Raw genomic sequence first — 12,589 nt, forward strand, 5'->3', positions numbered from 1 at the left:
CCTAGACACCATGCAGGACTGCACGCTTCGTGTACAAGGGAAGAAATGGAGCTGAGGGGTTTCAAGGAGTTCTTTTTAAAAGTGGTCATGCCCACAATCCACCCTGGGTCTTCTGGCTGCAAGGCTGGCTCGAGTGGCCAGAGCTGGGCAAGGTGGGAGCCTGGAGGTGGTGTCCTAGACACTATGATAAATGTTGAGGAGATGGAGCTTTGGGGCAGTCTAGAAACTGAGCAGTCACCAGGCTTCTAGCAGAGCTTTTGAGATGACCTCCCCGCCTTCCTTGGATCCCTTCCTAATCCAGGGAAACTGAGGCACAGAGTTGTTTAACCCGAGGATAAACAGTATTAAGTCAAGTCTGCTGACTCCCTCTCCAGGACTCCTGCAAAACCGTGCCTCTGTGTGTTTGTGCGTGTGCATGGGTGTGAGCTTGGACATGCAGCAACATCTTACGCATTTGCTTTGCCCTGAGGCACTGGTGTCTGGGTTGTGCCGTCTTTCTCAAGACCTCTGGCATCAGCCCCTTGGGTCTCCCTGGACCGTGGGGGACATGGTTGTGACCTTCCCTTAGGACTGCTGTCATGTCACTGCGGGACCTGTGGTTTCCCTGGAGGAAGCCCAGCTCCCAGTGGGGACTGTTAAAGCACTTATTAAGTTTCAAGTGTTTCTGGTAACAGGCCAGAGGGGCTCTAAAAATAGGGCTTGGTTGGGCATGGGGATGGGTAAGCTTTCAGGTTTCCCGGACGTATCTGAGGATTCCCTTTTCTCCTCTTCTGAGCAAGAGACTAAATAGATATCATTAGAATACGTGGCCTCCTGAGACCACCCAATGCTGCAAGCATTTATTAAGCACCTCATGTACCCAGGAGTCTGGGAGTACAGGTTCTGTTGCCAGAAAGACTTGGGTTTGAATGGGGTTTCTGTTGATAATTGGCTGTAGGACTCAGACAAAGGATGTCGCCTATTTGAGCCTCTGTTTTCTCATTTGTAAAATGGGGTAATTAGGTCTCTCATGACAAATGCTGGCTGTCATTAGCTCTCAGGTGTGGAGGAGAAGCAGAAAGATTATTTTAGCCTTCCAGAACCTATAGTGTGGTGGGGGAGACAGATGTTCACAATCAAATCTAACTCAAAGCAAGCTGGGCTTCCCATTTGGGCGAGGGACGCAGCATCCAAGCTGGGTCTTAAAGGCTTTGGCAGGTTCTGGCCGCCAGGCCTTTGTGCTCCTGGTTGTCAGGCCTGGAATCTGCCCCCTACCCTCCTCTAGACTGGCTGTCCATTTGCCCATGGCTGAGAGACCCTGTGGGAGCTTTCCTTAGGAGGGAGTGTGCTTGCAGGGGGGAACAGGGCCATGGCTGGAAAGCCCCCAGTCCCAGCTCATTTGGCCCTACGATGTTTGCCTGGCAGGGGGACCCCATTCCAGAGGAGCTCTATGAGATGCTGAGTGACCACTCAATCCGCTCCTTCGATGACCTCCAGCGCCTGCTGCACGGAGACTCCGTAGGTAAATTGAATCCTTGTTAAGAGCCCTGGCCTTCCATCAAGCCCTTGAGAACTGGGAGGGACAGGGCAAGGGGCATCCCCTCTTCCTGACTTTCAGAGAACCAGAGTCCTGTGGCAGCTCAGGGAGGGCTCAGCCACACCTGTCTAGGGCAGGGCTGATTAGGTAGACAGGTTGATACCTGGGATGTGGGGCGTGGCATGGAAGCACCCACATGTGGCTCTGGCTTGGTGCAGAGGGTGGGGTACCCGGAGGCAGGGAGAAGATGCCCCGGGCATCTGCCATATGTGTATCCAGGTGTGGACTCAGCCAGGGAGGGTGGTGCCGGAGGAGTCACCTCCCTGCCCCTCTGGCCGAAGGCCCGCTCTACAAGGTCCCCTGGGGACACCTGGCCAGGACCAGCAAGCAGCCCTGCCTGTGCCCAAGAGCAGGCTCAGCAAATGGGCACGTGCTTGGTGGCATACACGTGGCGAGGCTGGCGGGCTGGGTCAGGAATGTATTTATAAATGCTGTCTTCAGAGCAAATTCCATTCTATTCTAACCTCTGGCCTGTTCCTGGAGCCCTGGTCTGCACCCCCCACCCCGCACCCCCAGCTCCCCTGCCCTCTGGGGTTTTGTCTCTTTGTCACTTTGTAATCCTTGCCCAGACTGCTATCTACGGGGGACAGCATTTCCTGCCTTTGTTTCCTCTCCCCATTGGGCCCCTGGCGCCCTCTCAAAAGCATTCCCGGGCCCTTTCAAACCGCCTGTGCTGGGGGCTGCTGAGGCAGGCGGGAGGGGGCCCCAGCTGGGCCCACCTATTGTTCACTGGTCCCCCCACCCAATGTCTCCCACACCCCCCACCCCATGCCCGACTGGCGTGCCCTGGCCAACACAATGGGGCAACTTCCAGATTTAGCCTTTCTGCTCTTTCTTTCCAAGGCCCTTCACCCCCACCCTCCGACAACCCCTATATCCCCCCGGGTGGGGGTCGGGATCTGAGATGAGGTTTTCAATAGCAGGCCTGTTTCGAGGCAACCATGTGGCTATTTTTTCCTAACCAACTTACCCATTCCACAAAGCACATCTTTTCCCATCTCCTCCTGACCAGGGACATTCCAGAGATGGCAGGGAGAAAGGAAGGGATCAAGAGGCACAGATGCGCTGGCGTGGGAGCAGCAGGCTAGCCGGGACGCACCAGCCATAGGACAGGCTCCTCTGACTGGGAGCCCCTGGAGCCTGGACAGAGGAGCAGGAGCCTTGTCACTGGCAGGGAGGGAATCAGGAGACGGTGTGAGCCTCTGGGTGCTGCATGGAGAGGGCAGGAACTCGTCCCCGACGTGCCTTCATTTGCTGGCTCTTGAGCCGCCTGAGAGCTAGAAGGGTCTGCCCACCGTTCAGCTTGAAGCCCAAAGCCCTCCTGTCCCGCCCTCCCCTCCCGCAGGATATCTCAGAGGGGTGCTGGTGGTGCAGAGAGGACAGCCTCCCAGGCTGGAGAAGAGAGCTGTAGTTTGTGACCTTAGGAATAAATGAACAGCGTAGGGTAGGCATGGGGCAAAGGTTAGAGGGCACGTGATGAGAGACTGGGAGCTGGGGAGCTGGGGAAGCCGAGACCTGAGAGGGAGCGGGGCAGGGGCTCCCCCATCCCAGCAGGCCCAGCACCCCACCCTCTCTCTGCTTGCAGCCCCCACCTCCTCTTCTCTTTCTTCCCCCTCCTCTCTACCAACTGGGCCTTCGTCAGGGGCTCCAGAGGGGCTGTGTCCAGGGCATGCCGGTCCCCCTGGGGATTCTGGGAATTGCTCCATTCAGCACTTCCTGTGGGAACGCTGGGCGGAGGGCATTGGAAACTGGCCTTCAGGGCTCTGGGTCCTCGCCCTGCCCTGGAGGCTGAGGAGAGTTCACTTACAGTAGCAAAAGGGAAGGGTTATTTTTAACTCCATTGACATGGGTTCTATCCAAAAATGTGGCTGAAGAGCCCAGGGTGGGGCTGAAGGCTCCTGAGGATGCAGTCAGCACCCTGCCATCCCTGATCCCCATGGCCACCCTGGGGTCTGCCTGCAGGGCCCCTGTTCAGTGCTGGGACCCTTGGGTTTTCAGGGAGCCAGAAGAGGAGACTGTTCTGTGGAGTGGGGTGCCAGTGAGGGGTGAAGGCAATCCTCCCACCCACCCGGACCCCTCAGCACTCCCTCTCCCACTGATGGTGATGGTCCGGCCAGCCAGCAGTTCTCCGAGTGCATCTGACCATGCCTTCTCTTGCAGGTGAAGACGGGGCTGAGCTGGACCTAAATGTGACCCGGCCCCGTTCTGGAGGCGAGCTGGACAGCTTACCCCGTGGGAGGAGGAGCCTAGGTAAGAAGGCCAGTGAGACGGCGGGCGCTCAGAGGTGGGACCCAGGGACAGAGAGCTGGGCACCCGGCTGGCCCAGGGCTCTGGAGGCCGTCCCTGCTCATCCCACACTCAGGACTGAGTCAAGCTAAGGGAGAATGACCACCCTGAAATACCCTATATGAGGAGCTGAGTCATCGTGACACCCCCCCCACAACACATACTGTTTCCTAATATACTCATTTGTTCATTACTTCAACCCTAGAGATAGATATTATTAGCCCCATTTTATAGAGTTGGAAAGTGGGGCCCAGAGAGGGTAAAAAAGTGGCTATGTCACACAGCAGCAAGTGGTGGGGCTGGGACCCCAGTAGCGCTCCCCTGAACCCAATGTCATCCTGGGGGGCTGTGTGTCTCTGCCATGGCTAGGGGCTGTGGCTGGCACAGCAGGCAGGGAGCAGAGCCTGGAGCTTCCTCAATCACAGGAACTACAAGGGGAACGTAGAGCACTAGCACCCCAGAAGCCTTATCCTCTCTGCTCACCTGCAGTCCCCAGGACACTGTAAACAGTGGTGGGGGACCTCCGGAGAAGAGGCAGTGGCCTGAGTTGCCCTCCTCACTCTGTGACTTTGGATAGCGAGTCGAGCTCTGGGAGCCTCAGTCTCCCCCAGAGTTAGACGGAGCTCCAGCACCGACTGCCTGCTCTGCAGGCTGGGCTTCGCTCACGTTTCTCTGTAGATGCGCACGTGCAGTGCAGGCACGGTTACCACCCCATTCCATGGATGAGGAAACCAAGCTCTAAAAGAAGCTATGTGTAAGACTAGGTTACAGTATAAGCAACGTAAGAGTGGTTACAGGATGACACACAAGAAAGGGCCACGTGTTGGGCAAACCCATAAATATGTGACATCATAGGATGAAGTGGCTAAGGGTTGCTGGAAAGCAACTGACATTTACAACATGCCAGTGATCTCGGAATGTGTCACTGGGTCCTTACAGTGGGTCTTGGGTGTAGATCTCATCACCCCCATTTTGCATATGGGGAAACTGAGGCTTAGAGCACATCAGCAACCTGCCCAAGTCCCATGGCTGATAACAGCCAGGACACAAGAGCTCTGCCAGCGCCTGGGGGTTGAAGGAAGTGGGACTCGCTGGCTTTCTGAAGGGAGAATGTCCCCGAGGTGTCCCACTGGGCTTTGCTGCCAGGTGGGGCTCCAGGCAGGCCCATCCTCCTGATGGTTCCCCTCCCTTCAGGTTCTCCAACGGTTGCTGAGCCAGCCATGATCGCTGAGTGCAAGACCCGCACCGAGGTGTTTGAGATCTCCCGGCGCCTCATAGACCGCACCAACGCCAACTTCCTGGTGTGGCCGCCCTGCGTGGAGGTGCAGCGCTGCTCTGGCTGCTGCAACAACCGCAACGTGCAGTGCCGCCCCACCCAGGTGCAGCTGCGGCACGTTCAGGTGCGAGGCCCATGGCCCACCCGCAAGCCCTGCAGTGGGCAGGGGGTGCCCTGCTGGGCCTGCAAATTGCTGACTGGGCATCCTTGTGGGTCCAAAGGCATTCCTGGCATGGCATGCTCCTGAGCTCCGTCAGAGAGAGCCGGTCTCGGGGGAGCTCTCTGGCCAGTGTGCTGAGGCTGCCCATGAGTCCTTTGAGGCCACCCAGGCTGCCCTAACCAAAGCCACAGGCAGACCTCCAGGCTGGGCTGGCTCTGGGGCACTAATTAAAGGCGCTGCCTCCTTTGTAGATATAAGATCCCAAAGTATCTACTGAAGACACATGTCTACTAACATTTATTGGACACTCAGAATGTTCTGGGCAGCTGCTCAGGTTCCCTCAAAGCTCTCCCCTGTTCAGGGCTCTGTTTCTTGGTTTTACAGAGAGAAACGCTCGGTTAGGTGCCCTCTGCATCTTTAACACATCACCCCCAGACACGCTGTGTCTTTAACAAGGAGGGTGTAGGTGACGCTACTGTGAGAGCTGGGGCAGCCCTTTGCAAAGAGTCAGAATGCTGAGTCCTGCCTCTTTTCTGGAAAGGGGATTGTTAGAGTGGAGGCTGCCCTGGGGATCACCTGTCTCGTGCTGGGCAAGGCAGGGCCAGGGAAGCCTCAACTGTCTTCTCATTCAAGTGGAAAAGTTTTTGCACCCATCGGGCCAGGCTGGCCCATACACCAGTTCAGGCTGGGCCGAGCAGCTGGGCAGTAGGCACACCTAGGCTCAGCACTGGCTGCTGGTCCTGCTTTTGCCAAATGCTCTGCCTGCTTCCACACACTCCCCTCCCCCACCCTCAGCTGTGCTTTCCTTTCCTCTTGCCCACCTTCCATCCCAGGCCTGGGCCCAGTGCCCAAGATGCTCCTCCCCACCACGCACTGTCCCCAGTGCTTCCAACTCTCTGGATGGATACCTGACAGCTGACCTCCCCCTTCCCACCTCCCTCCTGGGTAAAGCCTCCCCTGCTTCCTTCCAGACAACCATCTCCCGCCTCGGCCACAGCCCCTGACCTTGGCTGGCGCTCCTGGAATGAGGACACCACAGGCTCCATGCTCAACCCGGAAATGCCTTTCTCCCTTTCTGGAAGCGCCGAGGGGGGCTGTGGCCAAGCTAGAAGCCAGGTCGGGAGGGCTTGTTTTGATGGAAAAGCTATGAGAAGGGCAGAGGGCAAGGTCCTGCTATTGTTTGGGCCAAACTGTCTGCCCTGCTGCTCTCTGGGCTTTCGAGGAAAGATCCTTGCTGGGGGTGCTGGGTGGGAAGAGCAGGCAGGCAGGCTTCCTCAGCCACTGCCTGTGTGGTCTTACAGAGACACTTGGGTGGTTCTGTCCTCCAGGTGAGAAAGATCGAGATTGTGCGGAAGAAGCCGACCTTTAAAAAGGCCACAGTGACCCTGGAGGACCACTTGGCATGCAAGTGTGAGACAGTGGTGGCTGCACGACCTGTGACCCGAAGCCCGGGGAATTCCCAGGACCAGCGAGGTAACCACTGGTCCAGAATCTGCCTCTCAATTGCGTAGCCCCGCAGCTCCCTTCTCCTGTGGCAACTGCTGATGGGGGGAAATTGGATCAGGCACACCTCAGGTTAAATTCATGTGAAGCTTTCCATTTCACTGAAAACAATACAGATTCCTCCCCGTCCTTTGAGGCCTTGTGTGAGACTGTAGCCCTCTGGCCTTGCTGTCAACCAATCCTCCTCACTTACGTCACCCCGACCAACCTGGCCTCCTTGAGTGGCCAAATACATTTCTGCCTCAGGGCCTTTGCACATGCTACTCTCTCTGAGACTCACTGCTCTCAGTGCTTCACCAGCCTGCTTCTTCTCTTCATCTGGGTCTTGGCTTAAGTCACCTCCTCCTGGAAGTCTTGACCACCCTATCCCAAGCAGCCCCCATCCCAGTCTTGCTATTACAGCCCCCTACTAGATATTTGACTACTTGTCCAGGGGTGAGAAATCAAACTAATTTCCTGTGGCCTTGTGTGGGAAATTAGAACCAGTGGGGAAAAGCCACCAGAGAGCAGTTTTAATTCCATGTATTAAAAACCGGTGGTCAATCAGGAGTCCAAGATGGAATTGTCTGCCTTGTGAGGTAGTGAGTTCCCTGTCACTGAAGGTGTGTGGGTAAAGGCTGGTCAGCCTTACAGCAGGGATGTGACAGATGGGATTCAAGCATCAGATTGATAAATGGAACTAGAGTTCTGTTCCCCTCCTTGGATGTCACAAATTCACAATTTCAGGGACATAGTTCAACTTAAAGAGTTGTAGGGGACCAAAAATATGATCTGGTCCAATTGCTTCCTCTGCTTTTTGCAGAGGAGGTGTCTGAGGCCCAGAGAAGCTGAAGTCTTGCCCAAGGTCATATAGGTGGTCCTGGGCAGGGGCGTAGCTGGGACCCAAGTCTCCTGAAGTTCTGTTCTTGGCTCCTCCCTCTCCCTGACAGCTGATGTTGGCTCCTACCTGCCTTGTCTTTCTTTTTTTAAGGATTTAAAATATTTAGAGCCAGAGTGGTCTAGAGACATGCCAGTCAGTCCTTCAGTGTTACTAATGGGGCTGCTGGAGCACAGAGAGGATGAGGGACTTAATAAAGGTTGCACAGCAGCAAAACCTAGCTCAGAACCCAGGTCTTGTAACCTCTAGTTCTGGGTTCTGTGGACTATATCCTGCTGCTTTTTCTCCCCTGCATTTTTGCAGTAAGGATCAAGAATTATTAAATTAATATGATTAGATGAGCATAAAAAAATCATGCAGGGGACTATTTTGATTTTCAGTAATATTCTGTTGTTAAGGGATAGAACAATCTCACTGTCATTTCTTACTAATAAGCCCTCTGAAGGCAGGGCTGTCTCTTAGCCTCTTCACCCCATTCTCAGAGCTAAGCCGAGGTATGGATGCTCTGGGGAGACTGATAATCTCACAGCTTCAAACTGATGTGTTGTTCATTATTTGCAGAGTTAACACGGAGTATGGTTTCTATTCAGGAAAACTATCTTCTTTATGTTTCTAGTGGGGTTCTATTACATGCCTTTGTTTCATGTGATTTTCAAAACCAGTTTCTTGGAGACGTGTTCAACCAATTAATATGTAGGCAACGTAAATTCTTGCCATTTGGGTTTCAGCGTTTTGTCCCTGGGTGGTGGTACATCTAGCAGCTGTCCACAGGCTGGGCTAAGGCTTGGTAGTGTGGCCCGTGTGGTGGTCAGTCACAGGTCTCCTGGGTGCAAATCTCTGCTCCCTCTCTCATGAGCTATGGGAAGCCTGCTCGGGGCCCAGGCTCTGGCGCAGAAACTCGAGGCCCCTCAGTGGCCCTCCTGGGTGTCCTGCCCTTGGGGCGATCTGAGACCTGCCTGAGTCTCTAGATTACCTGTTTGCAGGGATGGGGTAACTGCCTCGTGGGAGCTTGTGTCTGTGAGGTGGGAGGTGAAATGTTGGCTCAAAAGAGCTCGGTGGGCTGTGGAGAACTCAGAAGGCTCCCAGGAGGAGGTGGACCTTGTCCTTGGTGGAGAAGGCTTTCACAGCCAGGGTGTCCTATCCAGAGGCCCAGGAGGAAGAGAGACGTAACTGCTGACCTTGACTGGGGACTTACAGGCAATATCATTTCTAGTCCCATGTTTGAAAATATGAACTCCACAGGCAGATCCTGGGTTCAGATCCCAGGGTCTCTGCCTCAGTTTCCTCATCTGTTGAATGTAGGCATTGGTACCTTCCCTGAGAATAACTGAGCTTAGAACATTGCCAGGTGTGTGGTAAGGGCTAGCTGAGAATTGCTGGTTATTTCTGTGTACTAGCTCCTAACTCTAAGAGGCCAGGGCTGCTGTCATCTCAGTTTTAAAAATATGGAAATCAAGGCACAGAGTGTTTCTGTGACTTGCCCCAAAGCATATAGCCAACACGTGGGGGAACCCAGATGTGAACCTGGGTGGTCTGGCCCACTCTGCCATGCTGCTTCCTGGCGTGGTGAGGGCAGGCAGACCACAGGCACAACCCCTGGACAGACCCAGCTGCAGGGTTCTGGCCTGAGCCCAGTGCCCCCTCATCACTTGACTGCCAGTGGCTGAGAGGTTGGTGGGAGGAAACCTTAGTAAGGGGTCATGCTGAGGAACTAGGAACACCTTGAAGAGTATCTTCCATTTGCTAATCACTTGTTACCCTGACCTTAGTGGCTTCAGACAGCAGCCGTTTCACTCTCGCCCTGGTCTGTGGGTTACCTGGGCTCAGCTGGGCCTCTGTCCCTCTCCCTGTAGCAAGGCCTCTCCTCCCCACATGGCCTCCCCAGCAGGGCAGCCAGATGTCAGTGTGGCAGCAGAGGACTCTCTAAAGTACACAGGTGGAGAAGCTGCCAGGCCTACTTCAGGCTTATGCCTGGGACGTGCACAGCTCCACTTCTGCCTCCTTTTAGTGGTTAACAGATCCAAGGCCAGACCAGATTCGAGGGGCAGGAAAATAGAGGGCATGTGAGCTGGGTGATGCAAAAGACCTTGAAGCCATAGCGGGCATACTCCCCTCCATGTCTGCCAGCACACTGCCACTTACTCTCTTCCTCATTCCGCCAGGCCTCTGAGGCGGGCAGGCTTCTTTCACAGATGGGGAAGCCAGAGAGGTTCAGTAATCGTCCCCAAGGCACATACGGGTAGCCAGTGGTGGAACTGGGATTCGAACCCAGGGCGTCTGGCCGCAGACTCCCTCCTGCCCCTCTCTGTGTGGAAGACCTGCGGAGGTCTGTGGCAGGTCTTGGTGGAGACGATAGACCCCTTCCTGCAGCCATCCACCTGCTGACGACACCTTTCCTTCTCTCAAGCAGCGAGGACGCCCCAAACTCGGGTGACCATAAGGACAGTGCGGGTCCGCCGACCCCCCAAGGGGAAGCACCGGAAATTCAAGCACACACACGACAAGATGGCACTGAAGGAGACCCTCGGAGCCTAGGGGCATCTGCAGGAGAGCGCAGGCAGGTGAGGGCCGGGCGGGGAAGCTGAGGCCCAGAACCCCATGTTTTCTTCTCCCTGGCCCGTGGCTTAGGCTGTGGAAGGGGTTGGGAAAAAGCATTTCCCATACAAAATCCCGCCTCTAAGCCTTGATCCCCTCTGCCCAGTAGTCAACTGAGATTTTCCATGGGGCAGGTGGGTGAGGGGCTCTGTCCCGGCATGCCCTAAGAGAGTGGGAGGTCTAAACCTCAGCCCCCCGGCCCTGACTGCTGCCGGACCCCAGCTCCCTGCCCCTGGCTTGGGGGAGCATGTGAGTGTGGGATGGAGCCCTAGGCTGTCTGTGACCCCCTGTATTCCTTTGCTTGGCCTACAGGGTTATTTAATAAGGTATTTGCTGTATCGCCCCCATGGGGTCCTTGGAGTGATAATATTGTTCCCCTCGTCCGTCTGTCTCGATGCCTGATTCGGACGGCCAATGGTGCTTCCCCCACCCCTCCACGCACCCGTCCACCCCTCCGCCAGTGGGTCTTCCTTCAGTGCCTCCAGCATCTTGCCCAGGAGCTCAAGAAGGAAACAAAGGACCTGAACTCCATCGCTGTCTTCCTCCCTGCCCAGGAATCTGGGAGAAGAGTGCAAGAGAGGCCAGTGGAGTCGCTGTTTGGGGCAAGGACCTCCCTTCCCCAGCACCTGTCCAAGGCCCCACCTGAAGAGCCGCGGATTGGCCCAAACCCTGCACATGGCTGAGGACCTCTAGGCGCGGCCTGCCTGGTCCTTGGACTCCCAGCCAGCTCTGAAGGGAACATCCCCAGGCAGGCCAGTTAACTCATACTCCTGTGGCTGAGACCACGTGGGGGAGCGTAGGCTGGAGAAAGGCCCCTCTTTCAGTGCCCAGGCCCAGCCACCTTTCCCTGTCACCTCTGCTCACACAGTGGCTTCCTTTCATTTTATACAAATGAAACCTTTGAAGATACGGACTCCTCTAGGCGGCTCAGATGGCTTAGAGATGAAGTTTGCCCTGGAGGTGGACATAGATGGTGACCTGGGCATCCATTGCCTCTTTAACCCTTCCAGTCCCTCCTTCACTTCCTCCTGTGTTTCATCTCTCTACCTCCAACCTGCATTTTCCTCTTGTCCTGGCCCTCAGTCTGTTCTACCACGGGGCTCTTGGACCACTTATTGAGGCCCTGAACAACCCCAGTCACTGCTCCATTGGGCAGAAGACCAACAGCCAGGGTGGCAGAGGGCCTGCCCATCATACCCCAGTGCAGCCAAGACTGTAAGGTAGTGCAGGGTATGCACTGCACAAGGGCACTGCATGCCAGAATCACCATTCACACCATAAACTTGATTAATTTGTGTATTTGTTAAAAGACAGTTGTCTGGCAGATGGATGGAGGTCAAATGTCCTGAGGAAAGGAATCCTTTTCCTAATTGGCACAAAAGCTCCGTGTGGACTGGCTGTGCCCCTGACCCAGCCCATGGCTTGGAGTGGTCAGACAGGAGGGAGCCCATGCATGCTGCTGTGCATCTGGCCTCCACATCTCCAAGCGCTCAGCTCAAGCAGCCCCCCTTCCAGCAGGTATGGAAAACCCGAGAGGAAGTCACCGAGCGGGGGGCAGCCCTTGCCCCCCGCTGCACGCTGCCACCTCCTGAGATCCATTTGCGGTCCACCTATGGTGGTTCCTCCCAGGAAACCAGCTCCTGGGCTGGGAGTGGGGGTGGAGAGGGAAGGGGAAAGGTCCCCAGGGCCCCTAGGGGTGGGGTCTGAGCTCCCACCTCCCTTCCTACCTCCCACTGCGCTTCCCCCCTCCCCCTCTCCAAAATCTGCTTCCTTCAGTTTGTAAAGTTGGTGATTATATTTTTGGGGGCTTTCCTTTTATTTTTTAAATGTAAAATTTATTTATATTCCATATTTAAAGTTGTAAAAAAAAAAATAACCACAAAACCAAACCAAATGAATCTCCTGGAGATGTGTCTGTTGGCATTGTGCGTGACAGTCGCCCTTTCCACGTTGGCAGGGTTTGCCGACAGCTTGCCACGTGTTCCTCTCACCCTGGGATGCTCAGGCACACACCGCCGCACACTTGCGCACACGTGTATGCACACGCATGGGCCCGCTGCTCTCACAGAGGCTGTGTCTGCGGGTGGGAAAGAGCCACGCAGACCCTCCGTAGGCCTTGCCCTGCAGCAGCTCCTGACACCCAGGCCACAGCTCCTGGCCCCGTGTGTACAGAGATGGGCATCTCCAGCCTGAGGGGCTCCATAAGCGGAGCAAGCCTCAGCGTCGTGGGGTGGGGGTACCAGTGTGGGGAGGGAAGGCTGGAGAAGGTCCCTGAGGGGCTGTGGGGTTTAGAAGGAACAGAGCTGAAAGATGGGT

At 55.6% G+C, this 12,589-nt stretch overlaps 1 protein-coding gene across 5 annotated transcripts in view; it reads left to right on the top strand.

Moving 5' to 3' along the window:
- PDGFB (platelet derived growth factor subunit B) overlaps positions 1-12,180 on the top strand; it is a 19,655-nt gene extending 7,475 nt beyond the window's left edge. For 3 of the 5 annotated variants that reach the window (XM_036891188.2, XM_036891191.2, XM_036891192.2), the window contains exons 2-7: positions 1,405-1,501; positions 3,737-3,826; positions 5,057-5,262; positions 6,627-6,771; positions 10,086-10,239; positions 10,586-12,180. In XM_036891188.2, the coding sequence (XP_036747083.1) occupies positions 1,405-1,501; positions 3,737-3,826; positions 5,057-5,262; positions 6,627-6,771; positions 10,086-10,213 (666 nt within the window). In that variant the 3' untranslated portion in view covers positions 10,214-10,239; positions 10,586-12,180. The remainder of the gene's footprint in view (positions 1-1,404; positions 1,502-3,736; positions 3,827-5,056; positions 5,263-6,626; positions 6,772-10,085; positions 10,240-10,585) is intronic. The other 2 variants (XM_036891189.2, XM_036891190.2) reach the window with 2 other exon arrangements.
- The last annotated feature ends 409 nt before the right edge of the window (positions 12,181-12,589 follow it).

Source organism: Manis pentadactyla, chromosome 10, assembly GCF_030020395.1.
Source record: "Manis pentadactyla isolate mManPen7 chromosome 10, mManPen7.hap1, whole genome shotgun sequence".
NCBI classification, from domain to species: Eukaryota; Metazoa; Chordata; class Mammalia; order Pholidota; family Manidae; genus Manis; species Manis pentadactyla.